This window comes from Rutilus rutilus (genome assembly GCF_951802725.1).
Source record: "Rutilus rutilus genome assembly, chromosome: 8".
NCBI lineage: Eukaryota > Metazoa > Chordata > Actinopteri > Cypriniformes > Leuciscidae > Rutilus > Rutilus rutilus.
The window spans coordinates 3,172,264-3,191,647 of NC_140222.1; the positions used below are offsets into that span (position 1 = coordinate 3,172,264).

At 39.2% G+C, this 19,384-nt stretch overlaps 1 protein-coding gene across 1 annotated transcript in view; it reads right to left on the bottom strand.

Moving 5' to 3' along the window:
* The window catches only part of LOC311295718 (uncharacterized protein), a 58,125-nt gene that overhangs the window by 28,091 nt on the left and 10,650 nt on the right, over nt 1–19,384 (bottom strand). Inside the window, exons 2-3 of the mRNA XM_084417208.1 lie at nt 15,113–15,154; nt 3,325–4,032 (exon numbers count right to left, since the gene is read on the bottom strand). Of these exons, the coding sequence (XP_084273334.1) occupies nt 3,325–4,032; nt 15,113–15,154 (750 nt within the window). The remainder of the gene's footprint in view (nt 1–3,324; nt 4,033–15,112; nt 15,155–19,384) is intronic.

Consider the following 19,384-nt stretch of genomic DNA (forward strand, 5'->3'; position numbering starts at 1 on the left):
ATTGCCTCAATCATCTGCGTTTGAATAGCGCGCGCTCTCCGTAGGCGGAGTCACATTACATTTGAATTAGCTCTAATGAGCTCGACTGGAATCGCTCTCTTTTAATGCAGATTTCACAAGATGAGAATATTTGTTTTTTATATAAATTACTTCATTTAAAAGAAGAGAATTCAAGCTTCATGCCTGTCTGTCTGTATGCCTGTTTGACTGAGTATTCGCTGAGTTATTGTTCATTTTCGGACGCGTTTCAGAATGGTCTACACTGGCAGAGAAAAGGCAGAACTCGCATCATGTTTATTTTTCTTTATTTGGCGAAAAGCACAACACTTTGTTTTTATTGTGAGTGTACACAAAAATAATACACACTAAACAGGATAGATTGATGTATAACACAAGTATATAATATAAAAATTAATATTTTTATTTTATTATTTTTCTGCACTCATACGGAAAAAAACGAGCCTATCGCGCCGGCGCGATATCCGACCTCAGGGGGTTAAAGAATTTCCCATCTGCTTTGATGTCGTTGATCTACTAGCCTCTGGTGTCTGAGAATCGCCAACAAGTTTTTACAACAGTGTTGTCAAATATCTATTCCGAAGCTGTGGGGGAGCTCTAGAGAGAAACCTGCGAGCAAAAAGCGAGAATACAGCGAAGAAATCCCGAAACTACTGAGCCCTGCTTTAAACTAGCGTCATGTTTATAGTCTTGTGGAGTGATTTACTAAGCATAATATATAAGCTGGAGCAGAAAATGTATGTTTGTATATTGTGATAAGCTGTCTAAGCTATGCATGAGAATGTTAAAGTAAAATAAGGATTCACATTCAATGGGATTACATGTTAGCTGGAAAAAAATATTTCAAGGGTAATGTTTCATTAGCTATGCTAACTTGTTTATGGAGCATCAGAGCACACTGTCATTCATTATCACTCCTAATGGCTTTTCATTTATCAAATAAGAGTTATGTAATCATTATCAAATTACTTAATTATGATACTTGCTCAGGTGTTTGCTGGGTTCCTCTCTATATCAGCTTGCAATGTTATACAGTATCTGTTGTTCATGAGAACACATATAGCATGCATTTCTAGCATTAGGCCGGTCGGCAACAGGCCCGTCGCGACAAGGCAAGCAAACCAAGCAATTGCTTGGGGCCCCGAGCTGGCCTGGGGCCCCAAGAAAATGACTGGTTAAGAATAAAATGCAACGACAAACTGTGTGAGCGCCCATTTCATAGTCAATGCAGTAAAGTGCAATGACACTTATCGGGATCCCCCTCAAGGGGGCCCCCCTCAGTAGTCGCTGACAGCAGCCAGCCAATCACGCGTCTCTACTGCCGGCAAAATACAAAACCTCCTCGGCAGTCATCATGAAGCGGAATTATGCTTCAGGAAGCCAGAAAAGAAAGAAGAGAAAGGAAGAGGGGGATAAGAAAAAACAAGATAGTGGTAAAAAGTGATAAATTACACTGGATAAAATAGCTCTACTTGTCTTGTACAAATATGTTTATGTTAGCTACCTGCCTGACGGCAAATGCTGCTTGTAACGAACAGTTAGTGCAACTTTTTTTTTCTAACGGACGGAATATGGTTACATACTGTAATATGTTTTTTAACGGGATAAGGAAGACGCAGATCTGAATCACTGTTTATTGTATTTAATGACATGACATTGCTATAGCTTTGTAATAGGTTTTGATGAAAGTGGCATAGCATGCTATACTAACTATTCCACCGTGATAATCTATTTACCAAATGGGGGTTAGGAAAACCACTCAATAAATTCAGTGCATATCAAACATTAGCTCGGGATGTTTTTAAGCATTGGTAGTTGTGAAAGCAGCTGCATCCCTTCCCTTCTAATATCAAAATATGGAAATGCTAACATATCTTTTTGGTAACACTTTATAATAACCATCATTAATAGATGGTAAATTGTTACTTATTTAATCTTTAGTTAATTGTCATTTAACTGTTAGCAAACAGTCTTTATTCTGTGTGGCAATTTTTACACTGTTACATTTTGAAGTACAGTATCAGGACAACCCACATGTTTTACTGGCTGGTACTGTTTATTAACTATTTAACAAGTTATTATAGTCATCTGTTGCAACATTATAATAACCATCCAGATGATGTTTATTATGTGGTGGGGTTGGGGGGGCCTCCATGTCCATTTTGCTTGGGGCCCCCCAAATTCCTTCAAATGGCCCTGGTCAGCAATGTAGCCAAGGCGCACTTGTAAATAGTAAAACATGCGGTCCCATGAAAAATTGTCTATTTCTCCCTTTACCCTGTGCAACTGTGTTAATAATGCATTAACGCAAATTCATTTTAACGGCACTAATTTTATTAATGCGACGCACATTTTCTGTTTGACTTGTGGCCTAGCTGTAGTTGGAGAAATGAAGACACAGCCAAAGACAGTAAAGGATGCAGCAGCAAACAGAAATAGAGAAAGAAAGTTCTTCTGAACGGAAAATTCAAATACAAAACGATGTCAGATGGTTCTGTCGGCAAGACAATGAGAGCTGAATCTATGTCAATGTGCTTGTGGTATATAACTGTCTTAATTTATTTTCTATATATTTCTCGTGGCCCATAAGTATAGTGAACAATGAGAAGAGAAGTACTTCATATTAAACAAATTGTTTTTGAAACGGTTATGGGCTATAAAATTATTTAGAGGCAAATTAATTGTAATATGCAATATTAATTGTAAATTAATTGAAAATGTTTTTTTCAACCTAAACAAAACAAATTAGTAAAAAGAATAGCCATAGTCACGCAGTAGTGCTACTGATTTTTCTCAGTCATTTTCTGTATCTACTACACTGTAACAATTAACTCTTTGTCTGCCAGCGTTTTTAAAAAAAGTTGCCATCCAGTGCAACCATTTTTGATACTTTGATATCCCACCGAATATTTAGTTGTATGAATATCTGTACATAAAGAAAGAAATAAGAAAAGGGCCTCTGCTTTTAAACAACAAAAAAGTTATATTCCAGATTCATGCATTATTTTTTTTAATCAACACTTGAATGTGTACGTTTCATGAAAAAAAAAAAAAGCTGAGAAAATCACGTTTTTGTCAAAGACTACAATGTGCATAAGCAAAGTTTCTAACACTTATTTCTGATGCTTGTCCTGTGTTTTGATCAGAAGATTCTGTACTCTTCTAGAAGATGCTTAAAAACGCCAACCCCCCATATAACAATGAAAACATGGAAAGCCAGAAAATCTGTCTATGGTTAAAGGATAAAATAGTTGTTTGTGAGCTTATTAGAGGTATTATCTAGAAAAAACAAAGACTTTGACAAACCTCCTCCATCACTTCCTGTTTTTTTGTTCTCGTTGAGCTTTCCATCCTCGATGAGTTCATAATCCTCCTCCTCCTTGTCGTCTCCTCGAACTGAACCTCCAGATCTGCTCTGATCTCCATCCACTGATGTTCCATAATCTTCATCCTCATACATGTTAGAGATGAGAAATTCTTCATGTTCTTCCTGGAGCATCTCCTCTGTCCTTCTGAACATCTCAGAGCGCCATCCTGGGTTTCTTGCATCAAACTGAAGATGTCTTTCTCCACACTCCTTTATTAAATTATGAATAGCATTATTTACTGTCTTATAAATCATGTATGTGCGTGTCTCTTCATCAGTAGTCAGCACTATAGTGTGTTTAATGGCCTTCTCACTGAAGAGGTTCAGCACATATTTCACTCTTCTCAAGTCCTCGTCACTGAAGTCATTATACTGCAGGACGAGTAAGATCACATGAGGTCCTGGATCAGACTGAGACACACACTCTCTCACTCTCTGTGTGATCTGATGCTGTGAGAGATGTGGCTGGAGTAGATGAGAACTGTTGATGACTGAGATGTGTCTTTTCTCCACCGTTCCACTGATTATCACACTGTGCTGCTGTAGATAAGTGTAATGATCTTCACTGTGAAACGCTGCTGTTCCCAGTATAATGTCTCCAACTCTGCAGTTTTCTGACACATTCTTTCCCAGCAGAACAATCCTGACTGAAAAAGAGAACAGACACACAAAATGCAATAAAAAACACTGCACAATAATCCCTGTAGAATTTCACATTAGAAATTCTACAAGAGCAAAGAAAATTAACATACTGGCCCTATGAAAATATGTCAGTAGTCTGGCTTAATATTTCAACCAGATTTCACACAAGATGTAATAATGTTAAAATATCAAGTAACCCTTTCAGAAGCTTTAAGAACATCTATAAAATATGTTAATTTATTTAAAACTTAAGAATAATACATTTTTTTAATTGATTTTTGTGGCATAAAATAAGCTAACATTCTGATGCCAAACATTTAACATGCTAGAAAAAATAATCACTGCAATAATGATACAATAATAAACTATTAAGCATCCAAATAGTGCCTTATTTATTTTATTTATTTATTTATTTATTTATTTTTTGTTTGTTTGTTTACATTTGTTTGTTTGTTTGCCAGGCAGTGTATTGTGAGATTCAAAGAATTTCTATTTGAGTGGCAAATTTCAGGTCATGAATTCAGGACTAAATATTCAGCACAGAAGAGCAAACAAGCACAGATGTAACACTCCTGTGTGTCTTACGGAAGTATAACCATGACAAATGTGTAAAAAAAAAAAAAAAAAGCCTGTTTAATTGCGCTAATCGAAAAACAATAAAATTGCATTCACAAAAACAGATTTTCCGAAATGGACCAAGCAGTTATGATTATAAGGGCCAGTATATATGTGGAAAAAAGCTGATCCACAACTGATCCTAAACATGGGTATCATCTAGAACAGAGGTTCCCAATTCCAGTCCTCGTGCCTCCCCGCTCTGCACAGTTTGCATGTCTCTCTGATCTAACACAACTGATTCAGATCATGAGCTTGTTAGAAGAGAGCTCCATTAACTCAGCTGCATCCCTATTGACAGAGTCCCTACGCAGTGTACACCGCTCCCAAGCACGGGATATCTGTTGAAGTTCACTTCACTTAACAAAATGCATTCATTCAGAACACCCTGCAACGTCATCAAACACAGATGAAACTCATGTTGTGCATATTCATTTAATATATGTGTGTATAATACATCTGTATAAACATTAATTATAAATTCCACTTAATCTAATCAAATTCTAAATCCCCAAACTGAATGATAAATGTATGTTATAAAGTTTAATGAAAAGTCCACCCCTAGCCGACTCGGTGAATTGTTCCTGCAGCCGGGGCGCCACCAGCAAGTTTCTCTCCACCACCCAACACCTTTCTTCCCGGAGGTCCATCAGGAACTCACTAAAGCGTGGCATGCACCGTACTCTGCGTGAATCCACTCTTCTTCAGCTGCTCCCCCTACAGTAGACGGCGCTGAAGAAAAGAGCTACACTAAACTCCCCCAGTGGAAGAAGTGGTCGCTGCGCACATAGGCCAGTCATCCCTTAAAGCCCTGCAGGACCATGTCAGTTTTCGCTTCAAAGGTGTTTGCCGCTGACGGACAGGCCGTCTACCCGCTTCACACAATGGCGGTTTTACAAGTCTATCAGGCCAAACTTCTCCGCAAAATGGACGAGTCTGGACCTGACCCTGCTATACTCAAGGAGCTGTGAAGCACAACAGACTTGACCCTGCACATTACTAAAGCCACCGTCCAAGCCATCGGTTGCGCCATGGCCAGTTTAGAGGTGCTGGAGCGTCACTTATGCAGGCTCTTTCTGTAAGTGGGCCTTGCATGGAGTTTGCCCTGGGTCTTGTGAAGGTGTTTCTGTGACCCAGGCCTGGTTATGTCCCCAAAGTTTTGTTTCGTCCTCCTCCTTCCGCGGAGGAAGAGATATTTAATTTTCTTTGCCCTGTTTGTGCTTTAAAGGTCTATGTGGACCGCACTGGCCAGTGGCACAAGTCGTCTCAGTTGTTTGAATGCTTTGGGGCCAGCCTTCCCAGGTGTCTTCCCAGGCTTTTTAAGAGGAGTTCCTTTGGAGGATATTTGTGTGGCTGCAGGTTGATCCTCTCTGCACACTTTTATCAAGTTTTATAACCTGGATTTGGATGGGGCCCATAGTTCCTGGCAGGGTGCAAAATACATGAGACCCCCTGAAAGCCTCAAAAGCAAAATTTGAAGGGGGTCTCAAATTTTGTCAAAAAATTAAATATTTTAATGTCACCAGTGTTTTAAATATTTTAATGTCACCATTTTGTTAACGAAAACTATGACGAAAAATATACGTTGACGACCTTTTTTTCCGTGACTAAGACAAGGCGATGAGAGACGACACCCACGTCATTAAACAATAACTGTGACTATATCAACACATGCAATATCGTTGACAAAAAAAGATGAGACTGAAATGTGTTTAAAAAAATAAAAACTTGACCAAAACCACTTATTTTTGTCGAATAAAGGAGACAACACATTACAGTCTGTTTTTACAAGCATTCAGGCTTACGGTTGCTAGATTTCAATAATATAAACCCCAGCCAGTGCTTTTCTGTTAAAAGAACACGTTTTCTACCCGGTCTTTTCAATAGTATCTGGCAACCATTTGCGCGCGCTTTCTACACTGCTGAAGAACCGCGGATGATCTGAAAACACAGACTAGTAAACTGGAGTTCTGCGATCTTCATTTGAGATTTTCCACTTAAAGTGTCATTCAGTCGGTCTGTGTTCTGTCACAAGCCGCTTGCGCTGTTTGTGCGAATAAATCTGTGAACAAAATGCAGGCTGATATTGTCACACCACGATCGGTCATACTGCAGACTCATTTGCAAGTGCACTGATAGCCAGTCTCTGATAGGCTATACCTGGCATTTATTCAGTTGATTGCTCAAGTAAGTGTGCCAGATTGGTACCAATTATTGTCATGTCTGCATTGTAATGCATCAAAAATTGTTAAGTGTGTGCGTGTGTGTTTTGTCATGTAGGCTATAGACTGATTGTCTTGGCTTGCATCCATGGAATATTGTAATGTTACAGGCCTACTGCATATTAAGAAAATTTTGATCGGTATTGCACTACAATCGGGACATGGGGACCCCCCGAATATTGACGGGTATTTCGCACACTGGTTCCCGGGTTCTTTCTGCATGAACTGGTCCTTTAGTCCTGGTTTGGTCTGGTTCAAAAAAAAAAAAAAAAAGAGAGAGGAAAGAGAGTTCTTGGGCCAGATCTGGCAGTGCTTTAGCCTAGAAATCTAGACACACCCTAGCGGCAGCAAAATGTATTTTGCAGCCAGGGCAGTCTAGCAACTCTCCATTGACTTCTGAGCTGCAAAAATCTAAATTGGGTCAGGCCAATCACGTCGTGTATAGAGTAGGCGGGGCGGGCTTAACATAATGAGAGTTGTGACAGAGACAGAGTTGCGACGATTACCTGCCACTTGAAAACAAAGAATGGCAGCTGCTGCTGGCGAACATCTTTCGAATCAGCTTTGTCCGCGACTCTGGAGGACTTTTCTTTGAGAAAAGAGCATAGAACAGCACTTCAGTCATTCTTAAAAAAAGGAAGATGTGTTCTTAGTTTTGCCGGCCAGATATGGCAAAAGTTGAATCTATCAACTAAGCTCTGCTGTTGGGAAAACGCTCTGGTTGGTTGAAGCGCTGTCCTATTGTGTGCAGAGGGAATTTGAGAGACAGCCGTTTATCCCGCCCCTCGGATTGAGCCGTGTCTATGGTGAGTTGCCAGACCTAACATCTTGATGTAGGTCTGGCTTGCCAGGCTAGCAGTGCTTAGCTTGGCGTGTGTAGTATATTGTTTGATAAATGGAGGGTTCTTCTGTTATCTTTAATTGGTTGGGTCAGTGCTATTAAAATGGTCTCTCTGCCTCGCTTTGTTTGTGTTTTTCAGAACTTGCCTATATATTTTGCCACATTCTTTTTTTAAACAATTAGATTGACATTCTGCCATTTATTTAGGGCTATAAAGCCCATCGAATTTCTAAGGACCATTTACAGAAGCCGAAAGAGTTGGGTGGTCATTATTATTGGGCTGCTAATGCTAGGGCTATGATTAGCAATCAAGCTGCCGATAACTTGACGGACACGCATCCAGCCATGTTTCCTGGTTATGTCATGTGATTCCCTTGCCCTCATGTGATCCTGCTATGTGCTTCCCCTGTTTATGTGTCTTGAGGTGTGTTGGACATCGGGTGCGGCTGGATGTAACGGATCGGCGAGAGTAGCCAGGCGGGGAGGATCTGAAAACTGAGACATGAAGTCGGATACTTTCTGCTTCCCGTAGTGACGTTCGTGCTGTGTTTGCTTACTTTACCACAGCTGAAATTAAATAAATGCAATATTTGTCAAATACACAGACTTTTCAGAGTAATTTTCATTCAGTACTTTATGTACTGCTTAATAACTGCGTCTGTTTGTACAAGAATAAAGTTCATAGTGATATTATCAATGAATCTAAATTTTTTTATCTGTTTTATTTGGATAAACGTGACACAATATATAACATTGCGACTACATGAGAAGAGATAATACTTTTTATATATAAAAAAAAGATTTGGCAGCATTACTGGAACTGAAGGTGTGAGAATAAACACGAAACAAACGTGATCATTGTCATGCGGTGAATCCGGCCAATCGTGATGAAACAGCTGTGTCGTCATCAGAGCTCGTGCAGCCGCTCTTGAGAAGAGAATAGCAGTGTATTTTGACATTGAAAAGGCTTATGAAATGATGTGGAAGGAAGGATTATTATTTAAGTTAGAGAAAGTTGGAATTGGGGGAAGATTTTATGATTGGGTACTAAGTTTTATGTTTGGTAGGTCTAAGTGAGAGTAGGAGATAATTTATCAAATATGTTCAATGTGGAAAATGGTACCCCTCTTTATTAGAGTATTATTAGTCCTATTTTATTTAATATCGTGATTAATTATATTTTTGAAGAAATTAGTCAAGGTATTAATAAAGCACTATAAGCTGATGATAGAGTATTGTGGAAAAGGGGAAGAAATATTACTTTCATTGTTCAAAAACTTCAAAAAGCAGTAGAGAATGTTGAAAGACGGTCATTAGAATGGGGTTTTACATTTTCCATGTCTAAATCTTGTCATCAGATTTTCACCCGGAAGAAGATAGGACCAGATGTACAATTGCATTTGTATAAACATACATTGGAAAGAGTGATGAAATTCAAATATTTATGGTTTATGGATGGATTGCAAACTGACTTGGAAAATACTTATAGAATTTATTGAAAAGAAGTGTAATAAGGTACTTAACCTAATGATATGTTTAGTAGGACAGGGCTTGGGTGCAGATAAACAATGTAATGTAGTACTTTTTTATGGGTACCAGCATATGTTGGGATATAATGAAATGAAACGGAAGACAAAATGGCTAAGGCTGGGCATACACTGTGCGAGTTCATTCGATTTTGAGCCGAATTCTGATTCGTGGGACTCTTTTTTTGAGTTGGGCCGATTTTCAGTTTTGTTGTGCAGTGTACAGGGGGAACAAGAGACGATAAACCTCTCCTGACCGGCAGTCGGATGAATTTCTGGCATGTCTGTGAGGGTAACGCACAGTTGAAGCAGAGCAACGAACTGATAGCCACCTCCATGTTCATGGCTATACTCTGGCACCTCTTTTATTAATTTACTTGATCATTAATTTACTTCTTTCACTTTTTACTTTATGTACTCATTTATTTAATGTTTGCTTATTTTTTTTACCACGGGAAATGTGAAGCGTTGTCCATCATCTGGCAATTGGTGATAAAGAAAAATGTCATGTCACAATATTGGACATTTTTCCATTTTAAACTAGCGGCAACCTTCCTGTCTCTCTCTTGAAACCAACACGGAAGTGACTTAAACTGCAATTCATCGACTGGCCACTAGAGACAGCTGCAAAAGAGAGTCAATCTGTTAAAATGTTAAAACTGTCCCCTATGTTAAAATGGCCAACTTTACAGCAGAAACAAATGTTTACAGCTTGGTAAAAAAAAGTGGTTTTGGTCTATACAGCTATTTTTGCCCTTCATGACGACTGTGAGGGGGTGAATTTTAATAAGTCATCCGTTTAAATTATATTAAGCCTTAAAGTTCTGCATAATTAAGGGTGTCCACTTGAGTGACAGGTGGATTGCCGCTGATGTCACTACTAGCCGTTTGTCTGCTAGCGTTAGCGTCACGTCACCTCAGCTAATCCGCCTCGCTGCACATTTTCGTTTATCCGGGAGTGACGCTGCCAAGATGGCGACGGCCGGCTCCGCCCACTTTGGGCTTAAAAAATGCTCTTTAGAAACCTACGGGTGACGTCACGCACACTACGCCCATATTTTTTTATAGTCTATGGTTTTAAACCATAAAGGCGAGTCAGTGGATATCACATAAGCAATGTGTAAACTTTGGGGAGAGTTATGATGGTGACCCCCAGTCAATTATTCACAATACAGAAAGTGAAACTGACGAGCTTTTGCCGCATATTCTCTCAGAGACAACGAGAGATAAATCCAACTTCGCACCAGATCTGATGCGATATTTTGGCTGTCGTGGACAGTCATTTTAATAATGCAAATGAGGGGCGCGTTGATTGGTGGCAGGAAGGAGGGGGGTCGACACCGCAGGTAACTTCAGCATTATCATTCCAAAATGACATTATGGCGCAAGTTGTGAATGAACCCGACCTGGCCGCGACCTACGGAATTCATGATGATCTCAGTCATTTGTTGTTTGCAAAGTAGCAGCCATTCCCCATGTTTACCTTGAAGCTAATACTCCCGCTAGCATACAATAGCCGCATTAGCAGTTAGCTGCTGTTTGTTACACACAGTAGAGCAATAAAAACACAGTCTTACCGTTTCAATTGCAGGCAAGTCTCTGATTGTTGGAATGGCCCCTTTTTCCCGAGCTTCGATAACCAACTTCGCCTGATATTGCCCCAAATTTGTGAAGGATTCCGGCGTAAAATGTTTAGCACAGACACCTAACGTTAAGCCAGTGGGAAGGGTTGTAGGAACCGCGTCATTAAAAATGAATTTAATCCACTGGTCCCTGATAGCTAGGTCCGTTCTTGGGAGAGAAAACACATTTACATGTTGATTCTGGCAGTCAACAACAGAGCAACTCACGTGTGCACTACGTTTCTGCATCTTTCTCGACTGAATATGAGGGGGAGAGGGGCAGGGCGGGCTTCCTGCAGCATAGGTCTGCGGTGTCCATATATGGTATATCCTGCCCCGTCTTGACGTCAAGTCGGCGCAGAAATTAAAATCTCGTATTTGAGTGCGCGTGCACGTGGGCTGGTTTACGAACCCAGGGGTAAACAAACGCTTCACTTTTAAATATCGGCTTCCCGGCCAGTGTATAATCGGTAGGCAATCATAACATACATTGATTCTCGTGGAAAAGTGAAAATGACAGGTCATGACTCCTTTAATATTTCTCTTCTGGCCCATATATAGTGAAAGAATTCGAAGAGATTTATTTGTGTTAAACAAGTTGTTTTTGACATAAAGCTGCTCTTAATTTCCTGATGGTGAGGAATTACAGTTTAAGCATCTTATATAATGTTCCTCAAACTGAGTAGTGTATCACTGAGAAACACTGAGTCCTGCTCGAGTTGTCCTTGCGATGGAGGTTCGGGTTGAATGAATTCTTCCAATGTTTCATCATCAGACTCGCGCTCGAATTGATATGGTCAAATCACGGACGTAATTTTTCGTTACTGTGTTTAGTTTACAGTATAGGAAGCCTCAGGACAGCTGGCAATGGGCAGTTCTGTTTTCGACGCGCTGTACACGGTAGGCCAATCACAACAGACTGAGCTGTCTGGCCAATCAGAGCAGAGTAGCTCGCGGAAAGGAGGGATTTAGAGAGATTGATTCATCTGACGAGTCGTTTGAGAATCATTGAAAATGTGATGATGTGCAAATGTATGAGGAAATTAAACCTTTCATTTTTTTTTTACCTTTGATGCATGTAAACATGTTGTAGGAGACTCCACAACAACATTAGGGAACTTTAAAATAGCATAATAGGGGCGCTTTAAGAACTGGGGTTATGGCAGCTATTTTAAAAGATGATGGAACAATGCCGGAGCTAAGAGAAGTGTGAATAATACGAGTTATAAGAGAAGAAAGAGAAGGAAAACAGACATTTACCAAATGAGTTGGTATAGGATCAAGTAAACATGTGGAAGGATTAGATTTGTAAATTAACTGAGAAATGTCTTCTTCGGATGGCAAGTTGAAAGAAGAAAAGAAGGAGAGGGGAAAATTAATTGAGACACTAGCCCCGTTTACATGCACACTTTTTTGCTATTCTGATTGAGATCGATTGATGGATTCCGGTTGACTGTTTACATGGGATGTTATCTAAACCGATCTGGTGTTTACATGTGCTGACGCTTTCAATCGGAATAATTTTGTGACATGCGCACACAGCTTGTCTGCCGCATCTGGAAGCTCATTATTTCCCACGTTTTCAATCCTGTCAAGATGGTGCATCTCTTAATCGTCGCGTTACGCCCATTTCACACATACTCCGTTTGCAGTGCATATGCGGTGCGTATTTTTTTCCGTACACATGTTAAGGGTTAGAGCTTTCACACTGCACGCGGTTGCAGTCCGGCGATCCGTTCCAGTTGCGGTGCGTAGGCAGCAGTGCATAATGAACAACACTCGTCTTATTCGTGGAGGTGGAAAAACAAGTTCTTTGTGACATGCAAGATTTATTGTATAAAGATTTAAATTATACAAAAGAAGGGGTATGTGTCTGCTGTTTTTGTCAATTTTAAGTTTTAATTTAAAATGTAGGCTATGCGATTTTAATATAAGTACATGGTAAAATATTTGACCACTTGCTTGAGCAACTTAATATATAGTTATATAGAAGTAATGCATTTAATAATATGTTGTTTAAATTGTGTTTAAACGTGAATACGTCAGTTAAAGAGTGTATGTGTACAAAGAGAATCGGAATGCTGAAAAAAAAATGTTTTAAATAAAAGTTGCTGATAACTTCTGGATTTGAAATACAAATAGTATGTATTTGTGGTATAGCCTGCAGTGGATCAGTTACGCACTGCAAATGCAGCATAGCCTATGTGAAAGCACTATTGCGCGTGCTGCTCCTGCACTGCACACAGAGTATGTGTGAAACGGGCGTTAGTTGTAGGCATTAGCCGCGTTTCCACTGTCGGGCCAGTGCAAGCCAGGGCAACGGGCGGTGCCAGGCTAATAGCCTCGGGCCAGTAGCACCGTGCCCAAAATCTGCTGCGTTTCCACTGTCGGGCCAGAAGCTCCACAGCGCTTCACTAAACCACGCCCGTAACACGCCTCTCTGGAACAACGTCACACTAACCCATCATTTCACCAACAAAATGGAAGATTTATCAGAAAACTAATCAGAAAGAAATCACTGGAAACAGAGTGATCGCAAAACAAACACGAAGAGTGACTGTTTGCTGGCATTTTTGTTGTTTAATTGAATATTTAAAACCCAAGAATCTATGTTTTACCACAGGTTTGCAATAAAAGGCGATCCATTGATCATAATGAATTAATTTGTGTCAAAATTGCACATTAGTCACAGAAATAAATGGTTTACCGTTTATGATGTTTGTGAACGTCTATTTCGCGTCTGTTTTTGTTTGGTATAGTTACAGGACATATTTAGGCTACATAACATTTAGAAAGAATGATAATTTACAAATATGTCACCAAAAATATGACCTGAGGAGCTTTAGCACTCTCTCCCAGAAGGATACAGTTATATTTTCAGTCAGAGAAAAAGAGGATAGTCCGGTATAAAGAGACAAGACGTACTGACAGATAAAATAAAAACAGGATTATGATAACCTATATGATTTGTCTGATTTCTTCAAGCGTTCATATTTACCATGTTTACTATGGTAATGGTTAGCGTGCATAGTTTTTTTGCAACGGGTATAAATATTCCTACCTTATACGGTGATCAGAATCCACATCGGAATCCACAAAGCATTATGTTAGCTGACAGAATTATCTGGCGCAAAACCAGGCTTGCGTAGAAAGACGTACATTCAAAGTAATCGGATCAGCTCGTTTGCATGGTGTAATCTTTCGTTTGATCGGTTCATGAAAAGGTTTATTCAATCCGACTGAAATTTCAATCGGTTTGAGCATTTTTATTCCGATTGAGGTGTTGACATGGAGCATTTTCATTCTGATTGGACTTTTAAACTGGTTATAATCAGAATACAATGCTACATGTAAACGGGGCTACTGTGTGGTGAACTTCGCCGCTATGGCACCCAGACTATGGAATGCTTTGCCAACCAGTACTAGGTTTGCTGAGAATGTGGACAGTTTTAGGGGACAAGTGAAGACTCATTTGTTCAGGTTAGCTTTTGGGTAATCTTTTTTCTTTTATATATTGAAATTGTATCTGTTTTGTATCTGTTTTGTTTTTTATTATGTTTTATTGTCTATTGTAAAGCGCTTTGTGACCTAGTCTGTGAAAGGCGCTGTATAAATAAATTTTACTTACTTACTTACTTACTACAGTAAGGGGTAGCCAATTGTTGGTGTATGGTAGTTATTTTGCCATTGAAGAAAGACATAAATTTATCACATTGAGCAGTGCAGTACAGGTGTGCAGTAAGTGTGTCAGGAGGTTTCAGAATGCGATTTACAGTTGAATACAGTGCTTTAGTATTACCATCTCCAGACTCAATTAAATGTGAATAGAAAAACATTTTTGGCAGCATAAAGAGCATCTTTATAAAAATGAACATGTTCACTATACAGCTCTCTATGTATCACAAGTCCAGTTCGTTTATAAAGGCGTTCCAAACGCCGGCCTCTGGTTTTGAGCTGGCGAAGCTCAGGAGTAAACCAGGGTGTAGAGTGAGTGAATGACACAGTCTGAGTTTTAAGAGGTGCAAGAGTGTCAAGGACCTGCTGTAGTTCAAAGTTATAAAAGGAGACCAAATTGTCAGGAGAAGTGAGATGGTCACTGAATGGAAGATCAGTAATTGCAGCACTCAAAACTGAGGGGTCAATCTTTTTTATATTCCGAAATGTCATTTTGTGATTATGAATATAAGATTGACCTGAAGAATATCAGCAAGATGTAAGTAATGCACTCGTTTAGTCAATCTGTGATTTAATTTACTTACTGTTAGGGCGTTCAAAGTTTGGACCACTTCCACCTGCTGCTTCTAGTGGGGAAAATCACACACACACACACACACACACACACACACACACACACACACACACACACACACACACACACACAGAGAGAGAGAGAGAGAGAGAGAGAAACAGAGAGAGAGAAAACAGATGGTTTAAACAACATTTGTGCTGCAACTAAAAGCTGTGACTTCACAATGTTTGGAATAACTAATCAGAACTAATTGAGTACAGAACAGAGTGCTGATGATACACAGATCAACATCAGTTTAATTGGTGAAATTACTGTGTGAATTGGGTAATTTACATGAATTATGGCTCAGATCACGAGGCAGACAGACTGGCTAAACCGACCGTCTGCCAGCTGTCTCGCGTCACCAAGGTCAGATAAATCCCATCACATAGAGCCTCTTTCACCTAGCTATCATCATGGAAACAAACTAATTTAGAGGTCTTTAGAATCGCGTGGAAAGACAGTATGTCACGTTATAAAAAGGCCCTAAAAGGGCCAGGGCTGAGCACCTCCGCAAACTAATAGAAAACAACCAAAACAATCCTAGGTTTTTATTTAACACCGTGGCTAGACTAACAAATAAACAGATGTCTCCTGAACAAAATATCCCGTTACAGTTTAGTAGTAATGATTTCATGAACTTCTTCTCTGAGAAAATAGAAAACATCAGAACCACAATTGTAAACGTTCAATCCTCAATCGCACCTTATAATTCAGCCTCGATTATCCCCCCGCAAGAACAATTATAGTGCTTTACAACTATAGAACAAAAAGAGTTAAATAAACTTATCACTTCATCTAAAACAACAACATGTTTATTAGATCCTATACCAACTAAACTACTGAAAGAAGTGTTACCTGTAGTGGAAGAGCCTCTCCTCAATATTATTAACTCGTCTTTATCTTTAGGTCATGTTCCAAGAACATTTAAACTGGCAGTTATAAAACCTCTCATTAAGAAACCACAATTAGATCATAATAATCTAGCAAATTATAGACCCATTTCAAATCTTCCATTTATGTCTAAAATACTAGAAAAAGTTGTGTCCGCTCAACTGGGCTCTTTCTTGCAAGAAAATGATATCTATGAAAAGTTTCAGTCAGGATTCAGGCCGCATCATAGTACTGAAACTGCGCTCGTTAAAATCACAAATGATTTACTTTTAGCTTCTGACTCAATACTAGTTTTACTTGATCTAAGTGCTGCGTTCGATACTATAGATCACACAATACTCTTAGATCGACTACAAAATTATACTGGTGTTCAAGGACAAGCATTAAGCTGGTTTAGATCATACTTATCTGACCGCTTCCATTTTGTCTATTTAAATGGAGAAAAATCGATCATAACTCCAGTAAACTATGGAGTGCCGCAGGGATCTGTGTTAGGCCCTCTATTATTCTCAATATATATGATGCCACTTGGAAATATTATAAGGAAACATGGAATTAGTTTCCATTGTTATGCTGATGACACTCAAATATATATTTCATCACGGCCGGATGAAAACGCTAAATTATCCAAATTGACAGAGTGTGTTAAAGATATAAAAGATTGGATGACGCGTAATTTTCTTTTATTAAATCCAGACAAGACAGAGGTAATACTTATCGGTTCAAAAAAACGCCCACAGAACCTCTCACAATACAACTTTGACATAGTAGGATGTCCTGTTACTTTATCCTCTACAGTAAAAGACCTGGGTGTTATACTAGACTGCAACCTGTCTTTTGAAAATCATATTTCATATGTTACAAAAACAGCCTTTTTCCACCTTAGAAACATTGCTAAGCTACGTAACATGCTATCAGTTTCTGATGCAGAAAAGTTAGTTCATGCATTCATGACCTCGAGACTAGATTACTGTAATGCTTTATTAGCCGGTTGTCCTGCATCCTCTATAAACAAGCTACAGTTAGTACAAAATGCAGCCGCTAGAGTTCTTACTAGATCAAGAAAATATGATCATATAACACCGATTTTATCATCACTACATTGGCTACCTATAAAGTTCCGTATTAATTATAAGGTATTGCTACTGACTTATAAAGCCCTAAACGGCTTAGCTCCAGTCTATTTAACGGATCTTCTATCGCCCTATAATCCATCGCGCTCTTTAAGATCACTAAATTCGAGGCTTTTGGTCATACCTAGGATATCCAGATCAACCAAAGGAGGGAGAGCATTTTCACATTTGGCTCCGAAACTCTGGAATAGTCTTCCTGATACTGTTCGTTGCTCGGACTCGCTCTCCCAGTTTAAAACTAGATTAAAGACGCATCTTTCGGCCAGGCATTCACATTCATATAATATTGTTAATCTCACAGTTCAAACTACAATCCGGCCTCTAGTTAATAAACGCCAGAGGAGAACTGGCCCCCGACTGAGCCTGGGTTCTCCCAAGGTTTTTTTTTTTCTCCATTAGGTCACCTGATGGAGTTTTAGGTCACCATTAGGTCACTTGATGGAGTTTTTCGGTTCCTTGCCACTGTTGCCTTTAGCTTGCTCAGTTGGGGATATTTTGGGGATATTTAATTTTATTCTATCAATCAATAAATTCCACTAGAAACAAACGTTGTTGTATTATTTTATTTTAATTTAATACTGTGAAGCTGCTTTGATACAATCTGTATTGTGAAAAGCGCTATACAAATATACTTGATTTGATTTGATTTGATATAGAGACTGTGTCTGTTCCCCGAACTAAGACATACAAAAAACTCCCAAACCCATTTAAGGGTAAAAATTTTATTGATGTTCAACTAATAAAAAACAGCTATAATGCAGATGACCAAATGATGAAGCTCGGGTTGCTGAATATTCAATCCCTTACTTCAAAAGCACTTATTGTTAATGGCATGATTACAGATTATAACCTTTAAATGAGTCCACCCCACAAGATTACTGTTATAAACATGAGCCTCGTCTGAAAGGCAAAGGGGGAGGAGTTGCTGTAATTTATAGTAATATTTTCAAAATCACTAAGAAATCTAGTGTTAAATATACTTCTTTTTAAGTGTTGGTGCTTAATGTAAAAATATATAGTGTAAATGATAAATCACGTTTGAGATTTGTGCTGGCTACTGTATACAGGCCACCAGGGCACCATAAAGATTTTATCAAAGAATTTGCTGACTTTCTATCAGAGTTAGTACTGGCTGCAGATAAAGTACTAATTGTTGGTGATTTTAATATACACATCGATAATGAAAAAGATGCATTGGGATTGGCATTTAAAGACATTCTGAACTCTATTGGAGTTTGACAACACGTGTCAGGACCTACTCATTCTCGAAATCATACTCTAGATCTAATATTATCACACAGAATAAATGTTGATGCCGTTGAAATTCTGCAGCAGAGCGATGACATCTCAGATCATTATCTAGTCTCGTGTAAACTTCATTTAGCCAAGGCTGCAAAGCCGACTCCGTGTTACAAATATGTTAGACCTATCACTTCTGCCACTAAAGATTGCTTTATTAATAATCTTCCTGATCAGTTTCATCATCTCAGCATCCCGGATAGCTTAGAAGAACTCGATATTGCGACAGAAACTTTTAACTCCCTCTTTTCCAGCACTTTAAACACTAGGGGTGGCACGGTTCACAAAACCCACGGTTCGGTTCGTATCACGGTTTTAGGGTCACGGTTTTCGGTTCTGTACGGTTCATGTTGTTGTTTTTTCTTTTAATCTTTAACACTCCAAAAATTTACTTCAGCATATGATATATAGCTGAATTATCTAATTATTTATTTATTTATTTCATAAATGGGGTGTGTTTGCAAAACGCAGCTTCTCATTTCCCATTCTGAAGTAATATGAGTGAGCAGTCACCCTGAGGAAACTTTCAGTGGCCCTGGAGGTCCATCATCTGTAGAGCTACGTGGGCTGTGTTGGACCGTTATTTGTCAATTTATCCTCGTGTCTCGTCATCATAGGCGGGACATGTCCCCACCATTTTTTGCCAGGGTTGATATTATCTTGCAGCACGGGTGTACCAATACAAATAAATAAAACATTTCCAGTTAACTAGCAAAGTATTTGTTTCATTCGTTTGTTAAATAAGAAGCAATTTAGCGCTGAAATGTGGTTTTTTAATCAAGTGATCAAAGTGCTCGTTGCAGTTGCGATCAGTGGTGCTGATACAGTGTTCTCGTGGCTCGCGCACACACCGCAGCGGCCGCACATTCATCACTCGGACGCGCGCTTCAAGCCATTGAGGAGACTCAAGGCTACTC